The sequence below is a fragment of the Diorhabda carinulata genome, chromosome 5 (assembly GCF_026250575.1).
Source record: "Diorhabda carinulata isolate Delta chromosome 5, icDioCari1.1, whole genome shotgun sequence".
Classification (NCBI taxonomy): domain Eukaryota; kingdom Metazoa; phylum Arthropoda; class Insecta; order Coleoptera; family Chrysomelidae; genus Diorhabda; species Diorhabda carinulata.
Genome location: NC_079464.1, coordinates 30,127,940 through 30,152,140, shown reverse-complemented (window position 1 = coordinate 30,152,140; position 24,201 = coordinate 30,127,940). Strand labels below are relative to the sequence as shown.

The 24,201-nt window shown below is 29.7% G+C and overlaps 4 protein-coding genes across 4 annotated transcripts; 1 reads left to right on the top strand and 3 right to left on the bottom strand.

Moving 5' to 3' along the window:
* Positions 1–419: 419 nt before the first annotated feature.
* LOC130894342 (CCAAT/enhancer-binding protein gamma) lies at positions 420–1,295 on the bottom strand. Its single transcript, XM_057801089.1, has 2 exons — positions 1,116–1,295; positions 420–1,049 (listed from the first exon to the last, which is right to left on the bottom strand). The coding sequence occupies exons 1-2, from the start codon at positions 1,203–1,205 to the stop codon at positions 792–794; spliced, it is 348 nt and encodes a 115-aa protein (XP_057657072.1). The 5' UTR covers positions 1,206–1,295; the 3' UTR covers positions 420–791.
* A 1,417-nt stretch (positions 1,296–2,712) lies between these two features.
* LOC130894337 (uncharacterized) lies at positions 2,713–4,815 on the bottom strand. Its single transcript, XM_057801084.1, has 2 exons — positions 4,427–4,815; positions 2,713–4,240 (listed from the first exon to the last, which is right to left on the bottom strand). The coding sequence occupies exons 1-2, from the start codon at positions 4,482–4,484 to the stop codon at positions 3,873–3,875; spliced, it is 426 nt and encodes a 141-aa protein (XP_057657067.1). The 5' UTR covers positions 4,485–4,815; the 3' UTR covers positions 2,713–3,872.
* A 62-nt stretch (positions 4,816–4,877) lies between these two features.
* On the top strand, positions 4,878–7,908 carry LOC130894327 (nuclear transcription factor Y subunit gamma). Its single transcript, XM_057801071.1, has 8 exons — positions 4,878–5,286; positions 5,430–6,009; positions 6,060–6,186; positions 6,254–6,439; positions 6,488–6,616; positions 6,672–6,830; positions 6,896–7,042; positions 7,659–7,908. The coding sequence occupies exons 2-8, from the start codon at positions 5,981–5,983 to the stop codon at positions 7,845–7,847; spliced, it is 966 nt and encodes a 321-aa protein (XP_057657054.1). The 5' UTR covers positions 4,878–5,286; positions 5,430–5,980; the 3' UTR covers positions 7,848–7,908.
* LOC130894320 (XK-related protein 6-like) lies at positions 7,898–22,861 on the bottom strand. The gene is made up of 4 exons (XM_057801052.1): positions 22,398–22,861; positions 19,080–19,405; positions 18,292–18,453; positions 7,898–14,354 (listed from the first exon to the last, which is right to left on the bottom strand). The coding sequence occupies exons 1-4, from the start codon at positions 22,682–22,684 to the stop codon at positions 13,852–13,854; spliced, it is 1,278 nt and encodes a 425-aa protein (XP_057657035.1). The 5' UTR covers positions 22,685–22,861; the 3' UTR covers positions 7,898–13,851.
* Positions 22,862–24,201: the final 1,340 nt, after the last annotated feature.

The window sequence follows — 24,201 nt, the reverse complement described above, 5'->3', positions numbered from 1 at the left end:
CGTCTAGACCAGTTATTCCCAAAGTGGTCCAGGTTCTCCCCCAAGGGTCCACGAAAATATTTACAACAGTAATGTACTTTCCATAGTTAAATCTTATTTTTTGATGGGCTGGTATTATGGTGTAAACTTAAAGTAGTAATAAGTGTTTTGAAAGTGGTTTATGAGGAAAAAAATGTTTGGGAACTACTAAAGTGGGGTGAAGCACGGTGGGAAATTCTTACTTGGCTGACTTTACACGAAATAAAAACATGGTGCAAAATTTCTGAAATACTAATCAGATATATTTTTTAATACTCTAAAACTCATCTACTCTACCTGATTTATCTTTTAGTTTATGAATTATGTTATTTACTTCAAAATAATTAGTGAGTAATGAATTCATATGATTAACTAGGAGAAAAAGAAGAATCAAACTTAAACACTATTTCATAAAGTTATTTTATTTAAAATCGAGTTTGGTAGTGTACTTAGGTAAAAGAGGCAAATATCTACACCTAAAAACATTGAGAAATATATAGAAAGTCGCTATATGTACTTTTAATACATTATTTTTACAAAAAAATATTCTAATACTTAAAAAACTTTACATACTTACAATTGAATTACCAATTTAAAACAAATAGGTATTTACCAACATTTTTTCTGAAGTTAATGAGTATTCCTTCACCATTCCACTTAATATATTGATCTTGAATTGTACTGTACAATTTATAAAAAAAGTTCATTGTACAATACGAATATAAAAAGAATATTCAACTTTTTACACACAAGTTCATCTTATAATCCAACAACTAGGTATTATTTTCAGCTGATGTTGAGCCCTCATTTGATGGATCCTGTAAAAGTTTATTTAAATCTAACCCTTCGAATTTATTTTTATTGGCACTATTTGAAGCGTGCGCTAGAAATAGTTCTTTCAAGAATCCTAGTTCTTTAGTAAGGGTTTTGACTTTTTCTTCCAAAATTGTGTTTTCATTGCGTAATTCATTTACTCTGGTTAATGTTTCTTGGGTTTTTTGTTTTGATTTTACTCTGCTGCGTTTGACTGCCTTTAAAAACAACAAACTAATGACTTTAATTGGGTCTACTAGAGAAATTGTACTGGTATAACTTACCAAGTTATTTCTGTCCCGTTTTTTTCTGTATTCGTCAGAATCTTCGCCAGATTCCGCTGAATCTTTCTTAGATTTGGGTCTTCTAGGCATTTTTTGTATTGTATTTGAAATAAATACTTTCTATATATATCCCTGATTTTACAGTGTATTTTTATTTAGCAACATGACAATGTCAAGTACAAATGTCAGTATCAAATTGACATAAAAAAGAAGAAGCTGGTTATATATTTAAATTATTCAGTTACAATATTAATAATTTAATTAGGTTTGATCGAGGACATGCAAATAACGTAGAGATGTTCATTGTTTTTTTGTACTCAAAACTGTATTATAGGAATTTAAAACATCAGTATTATCCCACCTCGTTTGAAGGTCAAAATTAATCAATTTCTTTACAAAACCTCAAATCGAAATGTACATTGGAAAATTAAACATGTGTATTGAGGAAACACTTGAATATTCTAGAGGAAATTAGTGATTTAAAATAATTTACATAGTCTATTTATCCTTTCATATTATATAAGGAAATCTAAAAATGCGGATGTTTATTTCTATGATACGCTAGAAATTTCTTGTTTTGGGCTCTTAACCTAATTATTTTCTTTAATAAAAATTGAGTTTATTAAATTCTCGGCTGTTTCACAGTTCTTTCCGAGATTTCAAATGATAGACAGAAAATAGCATGGGCAGACTTATCTAAGGCTATACCACTTTCTACTCTTTTCTAATTAGTCGACAAGTTGTGCCATTTCTATGTTTTCTTCTGTCCTCTTTAAAGTGACGTCACGTGTAGATCACACAAGTTTCCGGTCAACCTATACTCTAGCAACCTTGATGGAAGCTTGCAGTTTTTATACTTTGAGTGTACTAAAACATAAAAAGTTTTCGGTATTAATTTTTATGTAAAATCCGAATTACGGAACTGAAAAAAATAACGAAAAAAAGTCATGAAAATCTTTTAAATTTGAAATTTCTACCGAAAATTGAACGTTTTAGGTCAGCGGACGAAACCGTTGTGCAACTATGTTCTGTGATCAAACGTCAAGTTGTAATCTTTCATATAAGAAAAATGTTTTGTTTTGAATTATAATGACAATTTTTAAATACATATAAAATATATTTGTACGTCCACTGAATGGTTACGAAAAGCCCTATGATGAGTTATTATTTTTATTCGAGCTGTATAAACATGTACATCGTTACCAATAAGGTCAATTTTTTCAAATTATTTTAATTCATATTTTTATTTAAACTTATTAAAAATTAGGAGAATTCTATATATGTAAATTAAAATTATCAACTTGATAGTGAATGCATTTGATGATCTGTAGCACAATTAAATTTGTAGAAAATTCGATTAAGTCCCTTATCAACTTAAGTAGTTTCTTATTCAATGAATTATATATCCGGTTGATAAAATTTTATTTTGTCATAAAATAATTTTTCTTATCATAGATTTATTTGTTGGACTCGAATTATACCGGGTGTATGCTAAATTTTCATTATCATTCTACTTACCAACCAAAGACCTTTTTTTAATTATGAATTTGTTTAAATAATGTGTCAAAATAGATATGGAAGGAAAGAAAACCAAATATAATAATAAATTAGCTTTATTTATACATACATTTGTAAAATTTACCTTTGGTATGGCGTTTGTTCTATAATATTAAATAATTCACAGATTGGGAAGCAAAATATACAAATCACCAATGAAAATAGACTAACTTACCAGTATTAATCAATGTTGATGAAAAAATTTCCAATTTCTAAGTGACTTTACTGCATATCCTGATTGTTTTCAACCAAAAATTCAATATATTTATTTTTGTGATAAATTTAGATTTTAAAGTATGAGAATAAAATAATGCAATTCTAATCACCACAAACTGTTTTTATCATTGTAAATACAAAAACGAAAACAATTAGGAAATATAGTAATATTGAAAATATTCCCATTGATATACGAAACATTTCCCTATGTATTGAGCACTCTTGTTCGATTTTTATTACAAATCACTATGTTCCAAGTCCATTTGCAAATATGGTGTAGTCTTATAATTAAACGAGCCTTATAAAAATAAAAAATCACAATGTTTATAGGAAAAATACAGGGCTTCGTTAGGTGTCGGTCAAGGGCATATGAGTGTCTTAAATTTGGCCAAAACATTGCAATAAATAATTATACACAGGATGTTCTTATTTAAACACATTTTATAAACCTTATGCTTTTCTAAATAATTTTTTATGACTACAGAAAGTTGTAATATTAGTAGCGGCATGACAAGGTACAAAATGTACATTTGATGACCTATATGAAATATTTATCCTTTGGTTAGGTTAGGGGGGTCCGACAGACTTTTATTATATTTATCAACGCAATGGCACACAATTTACGCCGAATCCGATTTTGAAAGTGCCTATGTCAACGGTAAATCATGGTAAATGGTTAGGTTAGGTGCCGAAAATGAGATATTTCATACTACAGCCTATTTTTTGCACTAAAAGAACAATAAAAACATTTTTTATAAAGAGAAACAGTTATTATTTGACATAGCAAATTTAATATGAGTTCAATATATGTCTAATGCTATAATTAATGAAAACCATTAATAAAATTTCATTTTTTCTTGACTCCATTCTCAAAACAAACTCATATGCCTAGTAAAATAACTATAATTTTCTTTGTTCCGAGCCTGTTCTTTGAAAATTGGAAAAATTGAACTAAATACAACAAAAAGCTATAACAAGCAACATTTAACTAAGAGGTTCGTCATCGTCATCTTGCCCTATCATAAACTCGTCGTAATTTTCGTTTCTTCTATGAAACTTATTCCTAAGCCAAGATACAAGGTGGTACTTTCTTGTGACATATACCCCGCACATTATGAAAACAATTAAAAATAATGGAATTAAAATACCAGCTACTATAGATCCACTACCTTGATGATGCACCAAATTGGAGTAATTTGATGATGTTGGATCATGTGTAGTCACAGGAACGCAAATGTTATTTTTTTTTTCATAGTTTGTTATACATTCACATAAGTTTGTTTCTTGTACGCACCACTCATGATCCCCACAATTTTCTTGTGTTAAGTCTTCAAAGTTACATTTTTGTTCCCCTAAAATTATTTCTTACGTTCATTTATCATTCTAACTTTGTTAAGAATTAATATTTGTTTCAACACCTTTGTTTTGAAGTCGGGTTCAAAATAATCTCTTATAAATATTATCTTAGATATCAAGATAAATTTATTTACACGTATAAGAACAAAGGGAAATTTATAAAAAACAATTTTAATACTTACCAAAAACCGCTGTTATAAACAAGAAAACAAAGAAAGTGGCAGTCTTTGTATTCTTCATTTTCTCCAATAATTACATGGGTACATGCCTTCTTACTGAATATTGTAGTTACATTCCGGTGTTTTCCATTCTAACAATGAATTTTAAAGTGATAAGATAACACTATTATTATTATAATAAAATAAATTTTCAAATAATAAACAAAACGGCAAGTATTTTTGTTAGTAGATTCTCTAGTAGACGCAGATGAACTAAATTAAATAAAGAGAAATTATCCGGTGCACTTATTCAATTTATTTTGATGAATTAATTTGAACGAGTCATTTTCATCACACATCACTTTATAATACAAAAATTGACACCAGTTGGAAATATAATCAAATTGGCATTTGACAATTTTGTAGCTAGCATATTCACAAAACGAGGTCTTAAAAAAGAAGAGTTCTTTAGCTTTCAAATTGTTTTGTATTTAATATAATTTAAATTAGATTCAATTTTATATTTTTAATACGTTTGATGTCGTGAATTGTTCATACAAAGTTTATTGTAACAATATTTTATTTTTTTGTTTCAATTTTCGTTTATTCAGAATTCGCGAAATATTTTCTATAACTGGTTGATTGCTGTAAACTTAACAAGATTATAATATCTTTGTAGCAGAAGAATAAATGTTCATATGTAATATCTAAAACACTTTCCTTTAAAATGTTTAAATTTAATTTAAAATGTGGAGATAGTGTGAAAGAAATAAATATTGCAACAAGCTTAAATAACTGGAAGGAATATAGACACTCCATGAAAAATTTTCAAACAATTATTAATGAATATTTAACCAAGTTAGTCAATGATGAAAAAAGTGGAGGTAAGGAGTAACAAATTATTATTTTTTGAAAGCATAATTAAAAAATTCAATTCAATACGTCTTTAATGATTAGAATATAGTGAGTTTTAAATAAGAATTTACGTTATCAGTAATAAATTTTTTAATTCAAATGATAATTGTAGATCATGTTGAGGATGAAGAAGATTCTGAAGAATCGGATACAGAAGATAAAACAAATTCCAGACAAAAATTGGACCCACCGAGAAATAAAATAAGAAAATTGGATTAAATATATAATTCAATTACTTTGTTTCTTTTATTTACAATTCTTCTTCTTCTTTGATAAAAGTAGTTGCTTGAAACAGGTAAAAGGACAGATTCAATATATAATAAATTTCAGCATAGAAGAATGTAATTCATACAATTATTTGTAATTAACAAGTATAGTACCGAGATTAGTTTGAATTTTTATAATCATTTATTAATAAAGCTATTGTTGTTATGAGTAAAAACTAATTAATAAAATGATGTCAAATTTGTTTTATTGCGTAAATAGTCTATGGATTTAATTTATCGTTACAAAGAAGAAGAAGAAAATGTCAAAGTGGCTTATTGACATTTCGATCGGATTGGGCAGTTATAGACTCATATGTTAAAACTGATTGGTTATTAATAGCGGCGCTTTTGTTTTCAATATTATTTGATCTGTATTTATAAAGTATAAAGCAAGGAAATGTCTACTTCCTTATTTTTCGTGAATACGTAAGTGATTGATAGATATTTACAACTTTGTTACTATTATAGAATTTTAGGGATTCGAACGAAGAAAAACCTGACACACAATGTGTAGACGATCAATCTCAAACACAGAGCGAAGCTCAACAAGCCCTAAATCATTTCTGGCCAAAAGTTATGGAAGAAATAAGGGCTATTCGTAATGTATTATCTACTTAATATTAAAATTTACTGATGCAGTCAATTTTGTATTTAAATATATAAATTTTAGATGGATCTCAAACAACAAGTTTTACCTTTAGCCCGTATTAAAAAAATTATGAAGCTTGACGAAGACGTAAAAATGATTAGCGCCGAAGCTCCTTTGTTATTCGCGAAAGCCGCGGAAATTTTTATACACGAACTTACACTAAGAGCTTGGATACATACTGAAGATAATAAGAGAAGGACTTTACAAGTAAGAAATTGAAATATTAATTCATTTTGTTAACTATTTATTTTGTAGAGAAATGATATCGCTATGGCAATAACTAAATATGATCAATTTGATTTTTTAATTGACATTGTACCTCGAGATGATATAAAACCTAATAAGGTTAGGGATGAAACGAGGGGGTCTTCAAATCCAGATCAGGTAATTATATACAGTTAATTATTTATATATTCAAATTAAATACATTGTTTTTTAGGTACATTATTATTTTCAACTCGCTCAACAGCATCATGCTAATTTACAACAAAATAATTCTTCACCTACTTCGAATACTAGTGGAAATCAGCCCCAGGGCGCTATTCAGTTAGTTCAACCCCAACAAGTTCAAGCAGTACAAGTGAATACCATTGAACAAGTATGAAATTACTTATAATGAACTTTTACATTGCAGGATATGTTTGATAATGTTTTACCTTTTAGCCCACAGCCAGTTCTGCATCCCCGACGAGTACAAACACGACTCAGTCATCTGTTATTTTACAAGGTCAAACGATACCTCAAAATCAAGGAAATGTTCAAATTATACAGCAGATCGTAACACCTACAGGGGAGATACAACAAATACCAGTAAGTATTTAACTATTATGTAAATTTATTGTTTTTAGATGTTTATGACTTTTTGGAGAGACATCGTTTTCTTTTTTTTTCGACTACCACATTGTAATCAATTCAGTATCACACTAACTTTCCTTTTTGTGTTATATATTTTCTTTTGGTTATCTGAAGATGATAACTTGAGTGTGTTCAATATGACATGAATCAAATTAGAAGCACTGCTATACAAGAAAGAATACAAAATGGTAATAGTTTTGGGAATTTGAAGCTCTTGAAAAACAAATTAATAACAAGAACAAAGTTCAAAATCTATAGGACTCTAATAAGACCAAACTTATGGCAGTGAATGTTGATTGAAAACATTGTCCAATTCATCAAAGCCCAGAGGTTGAGATGGTTTGGCAACATACAAAGAAAGCTTAACACACAATAAATGTGAGATGGGGAACGTTGGTGAAGAATATATAAGTTTGGTAGCGAATCGTCGAAAAGAACATGAGTGTAGAGTGAATAAGAAGGAAATCGAAGGCTGGAACCTGAGAGCTTTTTGAATATCTGATTATATGTATTAATATTTTCAAATTTTATTTTAGAGAGATTTTTAGCTGCTTTTTTGTCGAATTTTTAGATCCAGTTGACACCACAGCAATTGCAGATTATAAAAATGCAATTGCAGGGTAATTCTTCTCAGCCTGTGATTATTCAAACGGCACCTATAGCTGCTGGTACTCAATCACAAATCATTCAAGTAGCTCAGCAAAATCCCGGGCAACAAGTGTTTTTAGCACAGGGTAGTAGTAGCTCAGAAAATGAATAGTAGTAATATTTATTTATACTAATTAAGATGTAAATTAAAATAAACAATAATTTATATAGTTTCAAGTTTTTTATTAAGAAAAAAAATAACACTTTTGTATAATACAGTGTAGTAATATTTTTACAGTATGTTCAAATATACAAAATATAAATAGTTTTTCAATTACAATTTAAATATTGTTCCCTTTTTTATCCTTATTATAGGCAAATGTACGAATTTAGATTGCCATTTACAATTTTTTTTCTGCAAAAATGAAATTTGTATTAAAAGAAATTTGGTTAATTGTTAATACCCTCATTTAAAAACTTGGATAAATCGGAAGCTAAAAAGTGCATTTTGCTTATTGAATCATATCCCCAAGATCATTTAAAAAATTCTCCATCGTGTGAAGGATTTTGTTCACGTTTTTTGTATATCTTCAAAAAAATAGAGGTAGACAATTATGATCTAAAGTAAGTATTAAATCATAAAACTCTTCGAAGAATTTTAGAAAAATGTTCCACCCAGGTATGAAAATAAATCAAATATTGATTATTATATTACAGGGGACAAAAGATAAATTCTAGTAAAACTAAATGGTAGTTTGCACCATTTATATATTAAATATCCACTTCTAGAGTCTTTTGTAAATGTACTGAAGAACTTATAAGAATATTCTGGGGTCTTTGATTGAGTATAACAAGAGGGAAAGGAACTTTTCAGATGAATTTAGAACACGTAAAAATTTTTAATACCAAGTTTTATACCTCGATTTTTGTATAATTCTTTGCCGCTGCTATTCTTCCAAAGCACCAGAAACTATGAAATCCAAATATTGGCTGCTAAAACTACTCCACGTCCTAAATATTTTCCAAGGAGTAGATTAATAGATCAGCTATAAACAATGAGCATCCCCATATAAAAGTAAGGAAACGAGACCCAATAAAAACCCTTAAGTTCCAATGTATGATACCCTTTATACATATTTATTGTGATATAATGAATGGAAAGCAATAAATTTTAAATTTTCATTCAAAATTGGTTTTATTTGAGAGATTTTGTTGTTGATGATGAATCAAGTAAGTATTAACTTTTTATTTCTATGTTGAATAAGTTGGTCATTCTTTAATCCAAAGTTTTAACATTATTTTTTTGTATAAAAAAACATTTCAGCCTTAGATTTATCCTAGTTTTTATCAAATTAATTAATACTGTGCACACAATAATAAAATAAATAAGTAACACAAACACGAATGAGTTATGTACAAAAAAAAATTGAAAATATTGTTAAACTGTCATTAATACTTAGAAATTTAAGTACCTCATATCAGTTTTAGTCTCATTCAAAGCCTCTTTTAGATTATAGAATAACTTCAAGTCAAGAATTTTGTTAATAGTCGACAAAATAATTGATATCCATATTAAATATGTATTTTGTGTTTAATTGTCAATAAATAACATTAAAAAAATAAATATCCTCCAAAATAGGTACAAAGTAATTAAAAAAAACTTTTCATAAATGTAAAATAGAAGTTTTTTTGCTATTTTATTCTTACCGTGTATATATTTATAAAAAGTAAATTAAAAAAAATTCGAGGATATGCTTGGAGTTTTCCTAACTCCAAAGACAGGTTACAAAAATCCAATTTCCAAATCAAGAATAATGGAAATTCAGTTTCTATAAAAAATTATTTAAATGGTAAACACATTAATGCTGTAGTCATCTTACATAATAGATAATAAACTATTTCCCAACAACATATTATCTTCACAAGGACATGGAATAATTATATAAGTTTATTCAACAAAAAAGAATACAACTGGAATTCCATTTAGGACATACTGTAGACATTGAAATAAAGAAAAAACATTTCATTAATTATTTTGAAATTGTTAGTAAGTGGAAGAGAAATCTTTTTAAACTAGCTAACAACATTAAACAACAACAAAATTAAAAGTATATCTATTTTTTTCATTTCAATATGCCTGGTAAAGTGCTGAAAGGATTGAATTGAATTTAGATAAAGTACCAAGAATAATAATGGGAAAATGGTAAGAAAAGTATTGAATTCCTTACTTGAAAAGGGTTGAACGAAAAATGAATTGATTACCAGTGTTACATACCTATATGCTAAATACACTCAACAAGCTTTTATATATTTCTCTGTATTAGGCCTCTTATAACAAAAAACCAACAATAAAATTTGAAGCTGTTAACGATTTCACATAATTCTCATTTTTTTTTTAAATATATTAAGGCATTTTTTACGCTGAAAATGGGAGTTGGCACTTGGCAGTCTTAATTTAGCGTGCCGTTCACAAAATTTGGACAAATGAACTACTCTCCAATTGACATAACCTCTAAATGAAAAGTAGTTCATTTGCTCGTGTAATAAAAACAAAATATCACAATATAGAAACATGTTAAAAGGACAACGATATAACAGGTATGTATTTGAAAAAAAATTGATGGTTTTCTACTTGTATATTTATATAGGGGAGAGTCTAAAATAGTAACAGTGCAACAAACAAATTATCAATTATTTCTAGAAAATAATCAATGATATACATATATACGATATAAATTTTAATAGTACGAGATATGATCAAAAAATATGATGAATCGATTGCTTTGTTTTGCTACTATTGTTGCTTTAGTCCAAATTGGAAAAAAATGTAGAGGAAAATCAGGAAACGTTGAAATATGTCTATTGTGTCAATGTCTTCAATTTTTAGTTAATATTAGCGTTAGGAAAACTAATTTAGGACAAAAGTACACCTGGAAAAGCTATTCTTTGACCAAATTACACATGAAAAAACAGTTTATCTTGAATTTGCCTTAGAAAAGCAATTTTTCTTTACACAAGATTACAAGAAAAGCCATTTTTTGTCAAATTAGGTTTATAGAAACCAGATTCTATCAAAAATTTGATGAAAACAATTTTTTAATTAATTTAGCGTCAGGAAATCTAATTTAGGACAAAAATACATCTGGAAAAGCCAATATTTTACCAAATTAAACATGAAAAACGAATTTCAAGTAAATTTGACTTAGGAAAATATATTTTGATAAGGTTAGGTTCGAAAAAAAACCATTTTTTGTCAAATTAGCGTTAGAAAAACTAATTTGGAACTGAAAAACACTGAGAAAAACCATATTATACATGAAAAAAAAACTAAATTCAACTTTAAAGCAGTTGTTTCCACAGTTTTTACCAAAATGAACTAAGCATGGGACAGAACAAGCATTAAAGCCATTCCAAAATAATTCCAGTGGTGGATTCTAGTAGCAGTACTTCATATCTTTGATTTTCTTCTCAAATTGTTTAAGATAAAATAATTCACCGTATTTTTGTATCACACTTTCAATAATTCGAATTACACACACTGTCACTTTTAGAAACTCCTCTTGGGTGTATAATCAAACAGAGAAAACTTACATAGTGTCCAAAAAAATTCTATAAACTGTTTTATGTAATATACCTGTAATCAATGCACAAAGATTAATGATTTTTCATCTAATTTTCTTTATACACACTTAAATATTATTTATACGAAACACTTTACGGTATTATTTGTAAATATAGAGGTATAGGGCACATTTTGCAGGCAAGAAGGCTCAATATATTTTTTCCAGATATTATCACAGCAAATTTATTTTTATTTCCCAATAACACAAAGCCTCTACTTCTATTTTTTATTTAAATTCACTCAACAGCTAGATAATTCAATAGTACAGTTTGACGTATATCATTTACAACGAACACACTGTGTACGTACGACGTTTCTATAACCAAATTATCATCTTCAGGGAAAGTAAACTAAAACCTAATGGCTTACTAAATTCTTTAAGGATAAAATACCAAATTTGGATGTAAAAATACTTTCCGAGAGGAAGTGATCAAATTTTCATACTGAAGGTAGTCCAGAACAACAGCTACGACCAAGGACTAATCCTGAAGCTTCTCTTCATGGATTTCAAGCAGGCGTATGATTCAATAATCAGAAAAAATTTGTTTCAGAAAGTAACGATATTCCAAGGGATGTTTCGGACCTACAGGAGTGAAGATTTAATACCGTTGGAGTCAGTACGGTTAGTGTGAGTCGATTAGAACTGAAGGGGTCATCGTAGATCTTATAGCAGTGCAATTAAACATCAATTAGAGCAAAGATACCGATCTTAAGCAGACCATTATGCTAAATAAATATTATTTGAGCGTCTAGGGGGTCAAACTGTACCAAATATCTGAACAAACTACCCTTAAACGGCTATTGTGTCACCAGGTTTCCACCATACCTGTCAAGGTTTTAATAAAACATGAATATTCTTCTTGTTACGTTCTTGAACGATTTACAATTAGTATAAATGTCGATTAGGTCTAAATACTTTCCGGGAGGCTTTAAAAACCGAAGTGATGAAATTTTCATACCGAAGGTAGTCCAGAACAACAGCTACGACCAAGGACTAATCCTGAAGCTTCTCTTTATGGATTTCAAGCAGGCGTATGATTCAATAATCAGAATAAATTTGTTTTAGAAAGTGACGATATTCCAAGGGATGTTTCGGACCTATAGGAGTGAAGATTTAATACCGTTGGAGTCAGTACGGTTAGTGTGAGTCGATTAGAACTGAAGGGGTCATCGTAGATCTTATAGCAGTGCAATTAAACATCAATTAGAGCAAAGATACCGATCTTAAGCAGACCATTATGCTAAATAAATATTATTTGAGCGTCTAGGGGGTCAAACTGTACCAAATATCTGAACAAACTACCCTTAAACGGCTATTGTGTCACCAGGATTCCACCATACCTGTCAAGGTTTTAATAAAACATGAATATTCTTCTTGTTACGTTCTTGAACGATTTACAATTAGTATAAATGTCGATTAGGTCTAAATACTTTCCGGGAGGCTTTAAAAACCGAAGTGATGAAATTTTCATACCGAAGGTAGTCCAGAACAACAGCTACGACCAAGGACTAATCCTGAAGCTTCTCTTTATGGATTTCAAGCAGGCGTATGATTCAATAATCAGAATAAATTTGTTTTAGAAAGTGACGATATTCCAAGGGATGTTTCGGACCTATAGGAGTGAAGATTTAATACCGTTGGAGTCAGTACGGTTAGTGTGAGTCGATTAGAACTGAAGGGGTCATCGTAGATCTTATAGCAGTGCAATTAAACATCAATTAGAGCAAAGATACCGATCTTAAGCAGACCATTATGCTAAATAAATATTATTTGAGCGTCTAGGGGGTCAAACTGTACCAAATATCTGAACAAACTACCCTTAAACGGCTATTGTGTCACCAGGATTCCACCATACCTGTCAAGGTTTTAATAAAACATGAATATTCTTCTTGTTACGTTCTTGAACGATTTACAATTAGTATAAATGTCGATTAGGTCTAAATACTTTCCGGGAGGCTTTAAAAACCGAAGTGATGAAATTTTCATACCGAAGGTAGTCCAGAACAACAGCTACGACCAAGGACTAATCCTGAAGCTTCTCTTTATGGATTTCAAGCAGGCGTATGATTCAATAATCAGAATAAATTTGTTTTAGAAAGTGACGATATTCCAAGGGATGTTTCGGACCTATAGGAGTGAAGATTTAATACCGTTGGAGTCAGTACGGTTAGTGTGAGTCGATTAGAACTGAAGGGGTCATCGTAGATCTTATAGCAGTGCAATTAAACATCAATTAGAGCAAAGATACCGATCTTAAGCAGACCATTATGCTAAATAAATATTATTTGAGCGTCTAGGGGGTCAAACTGTACCAAATATCTGAACAAACTACCCTTAAACGGCTATTGTGTCACCAGGATTCCACCATACCTGTCAAGGTTTTAATAAAACATGAATATTCTTCTTGTTACGTACTTGAACGATTTACAATTAGTATAAATTAGGTAAAAACCTTCAATTTATCAAATATCACTTATCGGTAGATACTGCCATTTCGGTATAAAATATAAATATTTATAAAACGATTAAGTCTTTCTAGACGTAAACCAAAGATCAAGATCTCGGCCTCAAATTATAAGATTTGCTGTAACCGGGCCGTTCGGTTTCGAGAAAATCCGAATCGACGCTGGGTATTTTCGACCTGTTCACCAAAGAGGGATGACAACACTTGTAATAGACGAGCAAAAATATTATCCCCAGTAAAAAAGTAAATATCTGTCCGCCGGCCGCTCCGTAATACAAAACGGGATTATCGACTGAATTGTTCGTGACGCACCATACAACTAGAGCCGCCGTATTTTCCATAAAACATACTAAATAATAAGCCAAATATACGTATCTGGTGGGTCCGTCTCTGGGAGATATGAAGGCTAGAACGTAAGCCAGACCTAGGGCTGTGGACAAAAGGAGTTCTTCGCAACGGCTGCCGCAGGCAGCCGTTTGGTGTTGTCCTAACGCCAACCAGATGGACATTACTCCCCAATGGAGAGCGCATACACAGCCCATCCACGCCGGGAAGATCGAGGCCAACAAGCTCAAAGCCAACACTCGAGATACTGTAAAATAAGACGTTTGTACACATTTTTTTGATATCCTCTCGTATTATTTTCACGCTTATATATTAAATAGTACTATCTACCATCCGATTTCCATGAAAATTTGAAAATTAACCTCGTTTTACCTCGTTATTTTTGAAATCTATCCTATACCGATTAATGCTTATTATTCCTAGGGGTGAAAAGTACCCTTTATTACAAAAAATCAGTATTTATTATTTTTCAACCCTGCTTCGTGTATTTCATCCCTTATAAAGCACCCCCGGTTAATATAAAAGTGAAAAATATTCAATTACTTTTTTGTAGCTTACTTATATCAAATTAACTATTTTTGTTTGTGTTCAATTCAAATATTTTGCATCCAAAATGTTCAACCCTTATAAATAATCCCTTATCTCGAAAAAAAAATTTGAAATTTTTATATACTTTCACTTATACTCCAAAATTTTGAAAAAAAAGGGTATTTAGTTTTTTGGCCACATCTCGTATAATTTTCAAGCAAATTAATCGCTAAAAACGTAGATCTATAGGGAATTTTATAACCTACAAGTTATAAATTTTTTTAGCACTCAATTTTTAAAGGGCGACGTTTAAAGGGTTCGAAAATGGTATGAGTCATACATTAGGTTAAGATTTGTAAGGCCATATCTCAGTTATTTTAGAAATTACAAAAATTTTTTAAGGCAGCAAAATATTTGTTAAGAAAAATGCTAACTTTTTGTTCCCTATCAATTTTCACGTATATCCTATAGTTTTTCGGGAATTTTTAAGAAAAGGAGAAATTTTTAAAAATTTCGAAAATGTTTCTTCGATTTATTATTTTTTATCGAAATTATACATTCTAAATAGTTCAAACTACCAAAAATCATTTAGTACTTAAATAAAGTAAATCATATTTTTATTGCAATTTGGGTACTATTTCTAAGGGTGAAATTGAGTTTTTTCTACAATAACTATATAAATCGATTTTATTTCGACCAGAACTTCCTTAGTTTTTATGCTAAAGAGTTCTACCAACTCTCATTTTAAAGCTTTTTAAAAGTACTTTGAAAAATATTATATGCAATTGCCTCGAAAAATTGACCGTTTTTCCATTACTCGACGTTGAATTTTAAAAAATTTTCATTCGATAAAAATATTCAATCTTCAATAAATCATAACTCGGTTTAATTTATGCCCAAAGCAAATTTTAAAAAACCAATATCTCTATTTTTTTATAAGATTCATTTTTGTTTCTTACACTTTTTCTTCTAAAATCAAAAGTATTTGAGTTATTCAAGAAAAATCGTGTTTTTTTCAAGAAAAACTCAATTTTTCAATCGGGCATAACTAAAAAATTATCGTTTTTCAAAATTCTAAGAACATCTTTTGCTTTAAATTTGGTCCTCTATCAATTTCCGCGGTTATTGTACCATAAAACTACTCACCCCTATGGCAAAAGCACACATCGGCGTAGGGTATATTTTGCTTTTTGAGGTATTCCTTACATGCGTAAACATTTTATTAAAATCGATGTGATTTTATGGAAATAGGAGGTGAAAACCTTGCCTTGACTGAAATGACAGTATTAAAAGTGAATGTTTATTTTTGAACTGCCGTGGACGTTTTAATTATTTTAACTTGTTTACGATACGGAGCAAGCACACATAATTTGAATTAATTAAAATCTATTTTTGAGAGTATTAAGAATTGAAAATTATTTTCAAGGTTATATTTGCAACTGAGAATTTATTGAAACCAGTTTATACTATGTTTACATAAGAGGAATCAAATATAGGGTGTTCTATTAAGATAGATTCAACTTTAAATCCTATATACTTTTTTTATTAAATTGGTGCTGGATTTTAACAGGCAATTAGACTTTTAACTATATATGATGATTCAATTTATAAAAATCTATTTTAAAAAATGATATCCACCAAATATATTTACTCATGTTGTTATCATCAGATTAAACTATATTAGATAATAAAAATGACAGGAAATTGTGATAATAAACAATTGTGATAAAAAAAATAATTTTTCCAGTTTTTACTTTTACCTTCTAGTGATAAATGAATACCTAACAGCAATAGTATTTCCTAAAACTTGATTCAAAAGACAATTTACCATAATGTTTGTTTATTATAATAACTAAGATGGATAGATTGTAAATATTATTGTTTGCCGACTTAATACTAATCTTCATATCGAAAAATATGTTTATTAGATATTATTCGGAGAAAATTTTTTAAATAGATGAGTTATGAGAATGTTGTTTTTGTTTACAAAAATGATATACCTGTTTTAACTTTAGGTTATTTGTTTTCTTATTTCTTATCTGTCAATACGCATAGATGACAGTGCCGAATGCGCACGAAAAATCAATCGATATATCGATTTATATTTTAGAGTGTCTAAGTTTACATATGCATAACAAAAATTTCATGAAGCTACATTTTACCGAATAAATTACGAGAAACTGGTTTGTTTTCTATTTTTTAAAAAAGTTTTAAATTGCAGAAGTGATGATTTGTTAAATGAAAAAACTAAAACATAAGTAAATAATGAATCAGGCTATTCGTCCGGTATTATAATACACACATATGGAAACTAGAGACATCAAAATGTATATCGAATTTAATAATCTAAACTGAAATCGATATTTCATGTTAAAAACACTGACAATTCAATAAAAATGCAAACAACACGAGTAAAACATGAATTTTAAACAAAATAAAGTGATAAACAACAATACAGTTTATCTTATATGAAAACTAAGCTGATGATCATTTTTTATAAGGTAATTAACTTCCTGGTAACGTTAATTTATAATATAATATCCTAGTACTGAATTAATTCAATCTTCACTATCATTATAAAACAGTTGAAAACAAAACTCCACTTTGTTCAAGACAAAAATAAAAAAATCTGAAGCTGAATACGCCAACTGTCTTTGTGTAAAAACAGATAGACCCAAGATTCAGTTGAATGAATCCACAACATTCAGAATTGCTTCCATCAGGTCTGTTGTTGCCATGAAAGTGACACTTTTGGTTCTTTCCAAACCTAAATAACATACTAAAAGTCGCTAGGTGCTGTGTATGTTCTTATATTGGTATCTAATTTAATAAGTGTATCAAAAAATATAGGAAACATTATAATTTGAATGATGTCCTTTGTGGAGGAATGCAGTATCCCCAAAGTTGAATCCATAATTTTCATATGCTCTTTTGTGGCCTTAAAAGTGTCAAAACTTTCCAATTTTAGAACACCTTTTTGTTTCGGAATGAGCATAAGTAGCTAGGTGCTAAATCTGGCGATAAAATTTGCATCAAAAAGAAGATGAAGGCCGCTACATTTGCAAATTTTCTGTTGAATTGCTTTCCATAAATCTGTACAAGATTTTGGTATCGAAAAATAGATCCTGATACTTTATATAGAAATGAAATCAAATGGGGTGGAAATAAATCAATTTCTTTTTGATTAGAAAGTGACTTAAGACCAGGAGTGACAACTTGCCCAACAAGATTATTAAGTTAAAATTAATTTTTGAAATCTAAGGGCGTCCTTAACTGACTCATTTCTACATTTATTTAGCTCATACTACTCTTTAAAGATCCTATATTATCACCATAGATAAATTTTAATATTTTTTGAGCTTTTAGGTACTTTTTTCTTCTCAAAACAAAACTTAGTGTTATAATTTCTTCCTATGCACTACGAATATAGTTTTACTAAAAATTACAGTTGATGTACTTATTCAAATGGATGTTGCTATTATAAAAATTCATTCTTTGTATTTTTTTATCACATTTCATATCACTAATTAGATTTATAATGAAAAAATATAAATGTTTATACATTTACTGTATTTTTTTAAGAATATATCTATTAAATAAACGGAATAAGAAGGGACAATATTCGATATTTAATATTTGAAAAAAACATGACTTACATGCACTCATGAGTTGCCAACAGAAAGCCATTAAAATACCAGGCCATTTCATTTTATCCTTGTCATCCCTGGCATACCGGACTGATCTGTGGTAAGATGTCAAAGACCAAGCTATCGACATGAGAGCTACTAATACTGTCCATGCTTGAAGTACTGCTAAATCTGTAATTGAACAAATCTCTTTCTCATACATAATATCATCATAAAATAATAGTTCAACTAGCTGAAAGACGTACCAATGCTAATAAAGCTCCAGGCTACAAATTGATCAGTATAGATCAAATACTCAGAAATAAACCTGATGGAAGTATTGAGTTACATTTAGTCTTAAGCCTAGGTAACTTAAAATTAACCGAATAATTTAAATAAACTAACGAAGACTCTTCTCACCATCCAACAAATCTCTTACATCAAGAACAGGTGCTCAAGTAATTAAAATTGTTTTCGAAAAGAGTCTTTCAGGCTCTTGATAAGGTTTTTCACAAAGGAATCACAGCATAAATAAAAAAACACTTTCCCTACTTGATATATATTCTTTCTAACAGATTTCCACTAGTAAAATATAGCGAAGCTCAAAGGCCTTTACTTCCCACACTATTTGGTGTGAAAATTTTTCAAAATAACACCCTAGAGCATCTACATAATGCTGCCAATGAGTTTTCCAGCTTTCGTATGCCTCCGGAAACACCTTGACCGAGAAGCTGTTCAGCTCAGCTTCCAGCAATGCTATTTCTGTTATTATTAGGTCCAAATTTTCAGTAAAACCGCATAAAAAAATATATACTTACTAATATTCAAGCGGTACTTTTCGGGGTGAGCAACATGAGTGAGCAAAATCACTAGCTGTAGTATAGCTTGTGGTGCCGCGTGTAAGAAACAGTGAAACAGTCGTAAGAGGGCGCTGTTAGTATCTTCGTCCAACATACGACGATACAAAAGTGTTTGTTTCGACTCGTTGCCTGTAGAAGCAGCTATTTTGCTTCGGATACCGTAGATCATCGTATCTATATACCTCAATAAGGGCGAGAGTTGTATCAAGAGGAATATAATTCTTATAACCCATTGAGATACTGAGATACGATCTAATGATGGGTCGTCGTGGTCTACGATATACCTGAAACGGAAATATGAAACGTCACCATTTAAAATTTCCCGCATTTTCACGGCCACCTTGTATAGACTACCTATATTGTAACTATCCTACTTTCTCTGCTTTTTAATTGATTCTCGTTGATTTCAACTGATTAAGAATCCAAAAATAGTCATATTTCGATACTTTTTCACTTAAATAAAAATATTTTTTGGTATAAATCAACAAATTTCCATAATTTTTCTTTATTTTCGGCGCGAGCAAAATTTCTATTTTTAAATGTATCAGTGAAATAAAATCGTTCGCATATCTAACATGAAAAAAAATAGAACGTTCCTATAATGGCTGTTTAAAAATACACATATTTTCGAGTGAAACGAAATGGGAACAAGGATCGTTGCCATCATGTAGCCATAAAATTGTTTACCTTCTTTTTACAGATGTATTCATATTTTGAATTTGTTTATTTTTGTCAAAAAAAAAACAAATTTATTATCAGAAACTATTTTCGACTTTATATTTGTAATTGTTTTTGGTTCAAATGTAGAATTGAAAAAGTAAAATTTACCGAATTGACATTAAAAAATGCTGTAAGTCCGGTTCTGTTTACCCGATTTTTATGTTGCTTGAAACATCAATACAAAATATGTGTATTACATATAACCAATTTAATTAGCAACGTGAATTGTAGAGGGCGTTTTTCATTTATATTTAAATATTAAAATTTCTCAATAGAATTATGAAAATTTACGTAGATCTTTAAAAAGTGAACTAAATAAACATACAAATAGCGAAAACCGTATGTCGATATGTTTTTTCTGTCCCTAGATATTTTAAGAAATGTGAAAATGGCGGGATTTTTATTTTTCGGGGTCACTTTTGTTATAATTTCTCTTTCCCCGAAGCTGCAAAATAATCTGTTGCTGAGATACGACCGACGGCCATTCTTAATTGCCTTCCAAGTACATTTAAACGGAAAGTATTGAATGATGTCAATGTAAAACTGTTCACATTCCTACTACAATATTTACCACTAAATTTCTCTTCAAACAACAAAAAATTTTCAAAACTTGCAAAGTCGAGAGTGTTTTATTTTGATTTCGGAGGACTTTAACATATTTTTGAGAAAAAAATACAACCTATTCGTATATTTTTGATATTAACATACTTTAACGGAAAAAAAACTGACACTTAACCTAACTTTTTAACGTAAACCATTTTCTAATCGAAATTATCAAAAAAAAAATGAAGGTAAGAGAGGGAAATTATCAAAATTATATGATTCTAATCTCAAAATCCATATTTTCTTTTATTTCGTATAGTATTGAAATAATAAACGTTTAAAAAACACTTCTAAAAGAGTTGCTGTATATTTTCCAAGTAAATAACTTGACCTTGAAGAATATTTCACGTGTTTACTAAAAATACGAACCCAACTCAACTGAAATTATTTAGAAGACAATGGGATATCTAATAAATGGGTTCAGAACCGTGACCACAATGTTGATATACAACGATGTTTATAAATATCAATTGAGTAATTAAATTAATTGCAATTTTATGGGTTTTCCTGTAAAATGAACTGTCATTTTTATTACTACTATTAAAAATCTAATTTATATTTGCAGAAATGTTTAATCATGTCAATAATTTATGAGGTAATAAATTCCGAAGTATGATTTAAAAGTTATTCCTTATACATCCTGTATAATTTGTTGATCAAGCCTATGGAGTAATTTAAGAAAAATTAACAAAACGGATACTGTTTATTTCAAATAATAAGCCAATTATTTGCATTAGATAATCGCATGTAACCGAAAAAAAAACTATCAACTCTGTGAATTATTCGTTTTATGCTAGTTTTAACAACATTGATACGAGGGTTGCTACTTAAGTTTTGAGATATGGCAACACTGCTGTTAATATGTCAAACTTGACAATATAATCATATTTCATCAGAAGTTCCGGTTGCGGTTCCTTCCAGGTTTAGGGATATTTTGTTTTTTTTTTTATTTGTTTTATTTTGGTTATATTTGGTTTCATTTAGTCGGCCATTTGGCTGGTGAATCGGTGTATTCATCTTAATGAATGAATATTTTATTTAATTACGTCAAAACTTATGTAGCAACCCTCGTATTAGCAACATAGCAGAGTGTATAAAAAAAAAGAGAATAATAAACTCAGATTTTACTTTGTAAAATAAATTTGACAACAATTATTTTTCGCGGTCAACATCACTTATATTCGAAAAAATCACTTATACATCTACCTAATTTTAGCTAAAAGTAAAAACGATTTATATAAATAAGTAATGACCTCATTTGCCGTAAAAAGCGGTTTAATGATATATGTCTAATGATGAAATTCATTTGTATGTAGTACTACTTTATGTAGACATATTACAACATCACAATTATGTTATTAATTCACATATTCAAACTCTAGAATGTAATCAGATTAAATAATTAAAGTAGCTGTCTATCCATATCCAATTTAACGCTTACAGTACAAGAGGGTAGAAAAAAAATTAGACATATATCAATTCATACTAATTAACAGTTCGTTACAACGCGTATTCATTAGCTAGTGACATCATTATAATATTATAGAAGGTAAACTGCCAATTTAGTTACAGTTCCTTCGCAATAATCCTTGTGAAGTCGGTTGCTAGCCGCATTTTATCATTTTAGGAGTCACAATACGTTTCTCTGTACTTACTGACTGGATTATAAATATGAAAATTTTAAAGCAACTTTTATTAGAAACACTTTAGTTAGAATGGGAATTAGAATTATTTAAACAAAGCATTGAATATTTAAATTATTAAAAACGTAAAAACCGCTGATTCATTTAACACGTTTATTTATAATGAAACTACAATTACATTGCTAGATATCCAGTAAATTCATCTACTGTTACCTAATTTTTCTTTATGATTTTCTAAGTATATCCTATCAATCAATCAAACCCTTTTAAGTTGGAAGAATTAAGAAGGATATAAATAAATACAACTTACCATCGTAAACTAATGGTGGTCATAATAATAGCGGGAATAATAAAAAAAGTTAACGTAAGGGCGAAATATAACCCATAACCGTTAATTGAATAAAAATATAACAAAATGCAAGCTAGTACTAAATCTAGGACGTAGGTTATGATCGATAGAGCGATACAAACAACATAAAAAGCTCCGAAACGGCCGCATTCCGAAAATTTATCCGGATTTTCCCCTTGTTTTAAATTTTCGATTTTAGCAAGAGACGAATCCCTTGAAAATCGCACTACCGTGCAATCTTCTGCCATAACAGTCTCAAAAGATATCACTGCACTTCAATTGTTATTCGAACAAACTCATTTTCAACAAGGATTGATTATATCGTTAAAGCCGTTTCGAAAAATTAAATTACCAGACGTGTTCTGGTATTTGGAAAATCAAAAATGATTATTTGACGTACACACGAACTGAACTAATAACAAACTAATTCTTGCTGACAGGTGGCCATGAGATTGCGACAGCTGTCAACAACGGGAATTGATAGTGGGGAGCCGAAAAATATATTTAACTAATTTAATATAGGCAACTCGTTCTATTTTATTGGTGTTATGTGTGTTGCCAGATAAGTAGGTATTATTTTCATTAAAAAAAGTCCCTATATTACGGTGCAACAATATTCTTTTTCTCTCTCGTTCTAGACACTTTATCTAACCTGCGTATGTTTGAGAATGCGCAGAACCTAGCACTAACATCGGAGGATAGAGATATCGTTGTCATTATGTCTTCCTAAGTTGCTTAACTTCTGAAGATATTATGGAATTACGAAATACATAGTTTTACAAGTCAAAAAATTTAACGAAAACATTTTATTTCATGGAAACAACTATTTGAGATTGAACAATGGTTGAATCTGTTGATTAAGATAGAGTAAACTCTTATGCATTGAACTTTTCACAATCCTAAATTAATATGCAAAACAAGACAAGGAATTGACATCAATTTAACTAAATGCTGAACTAGAAACAGATTTATACAGATAACGTCTCGACATTTTCGCGAAATTCCGCGCATGCGTAGCAGAGATATGATTTTCTTTATGCGGTATATCAAGTATATTATAAGCATTATAAAAAGTTGACGAACCTAATACTCATAAAGTTCTACTGGTCATGTGGCCAAAAGACTCTAAAGAATGTAGTTGCTTATGTTGAATGAATGTTGTTGTTGCATTTAGGGGTGGCTAGGTTGTGTCTGCTACGCATGCGCAAAACTCCTGGAAAATACCGAGACGTCTACGCATACGGCTTCAATAACTAGATTTAATCAGTAGAATAGAAATAAGCTGGAATCTAGGAGAATAGAGAAAACGTTAACATTCTGTCTTCCTTAGTCGGAACAGCTTCCACCTCCCACACCATAGAGAGAGAAAGAGTATCCGTATACCCATAGACATAATAATACTACACTGTACATTCGATGAAATTTGTGTTCCAAGATTAGAACGATACAAAGTTTAGATATAGTTATCTTTATCTAATGTTATAAATATTCACTCGTCAGCCTTATCTTACGCGCTGTTTCTATCTGAAGTTTCTGTCTGTAAAAAGTATTAAAATCGCGTAGTCTTTTCATAGACAAAGAAGTACTGGACTGCACTTTCAATAAAATTCGTGTTCCAACATTAGAATGATATATAAATTTTATCTGTCAAGTGTTTCTTTTAATTTCTTGTATGGTACTCCTTCCACCCTTATATTTTTCCACTCTCTTATCTCGTTTCACAAATTAGCGCCCAGTGGAACAGAGATAGCTCTACCTTAAACCA

What these genes read in the sequence shown, in the direction of transcription:
- LOC130894342 (XM_057801089.1), bottom strand. Translation starts at nt 1,205, where the DNA reads ATGCCTAGAAGACCCAAATCTAAGAAAGATTCAGCGGAATCTGGCGAA. An exon ending in AACGGGACAGAAATAACTTG is followed by an intron (nt 1,050 to 1,115) that starts GTAAGTTATACC and finishes TTGTTTTTAAAG; the next exon opens with GCAGTCAAACGCAGCAGAGT.
- LOC130894337 (XM_057801084.1), bottom strand. Translation starts at nt 4,484, where the DNA reads ATGAAGAATACAAAGACTGCCACTTTCTTTGTTTTCTTGTTTATAACA. An exon ending in GTTTATAACAGCGGTTTTTG is followed by an intron (nt 4,241 to 4,426) that starts GTAAGTATTAAA and finishes AAATAATTTTAG; the next exon opens with GGGAACAAAAATGTAACTTT.
- LOC130894327 (XM_057801071.1), top strand. Translation starts at nt 5,981, where the DNA reads ATGTCTACTTCCTTATTTTTCGTGAATAC. An exon ending in ATAAGAGAAGGACTTTACAA is followed by an intron (nt 6,440 to 6,487) that starts GTAAGAAATTGA and finishes TTTATTTTGTAG; the next exon opens with AGAAATGATATCGCTATGGC. An exon ending in GGGAGATACAACAAATACCA is followed by an intron (nt 7,043 to 7,658) that starts GTAAGTATTTAA and finishes TCGAATTTTTAG; the next exon opens with ATCCAGTTGACACCACAGCA.
- LOC130894320 (XM_057801052.1), bottom strand. Translation starts at nt 22,684, where the DNA reads ATGGCAGAAGATTGCACGGTAGTGCGATTTTCAAGGGATTCGTCTCTT. An exon ending in ACCACCATTAGTTTACGATG is followed by an intron (nt 19,406 to 22,397) that starts GTAAGTTGTATT and finishes TTTCCGTTTCAG; the next exon opens with GTATATCGTAGACCACGACG. An exon ending in TTGGCAACTCATGAGTGCAT is followed by an intron (nt 14,355 to 18,291) that starts GTAAGTCATGTT and finishes CTTATTTTACAG; the next exon opens with TATCTCGAGTGTTGGCTTTG.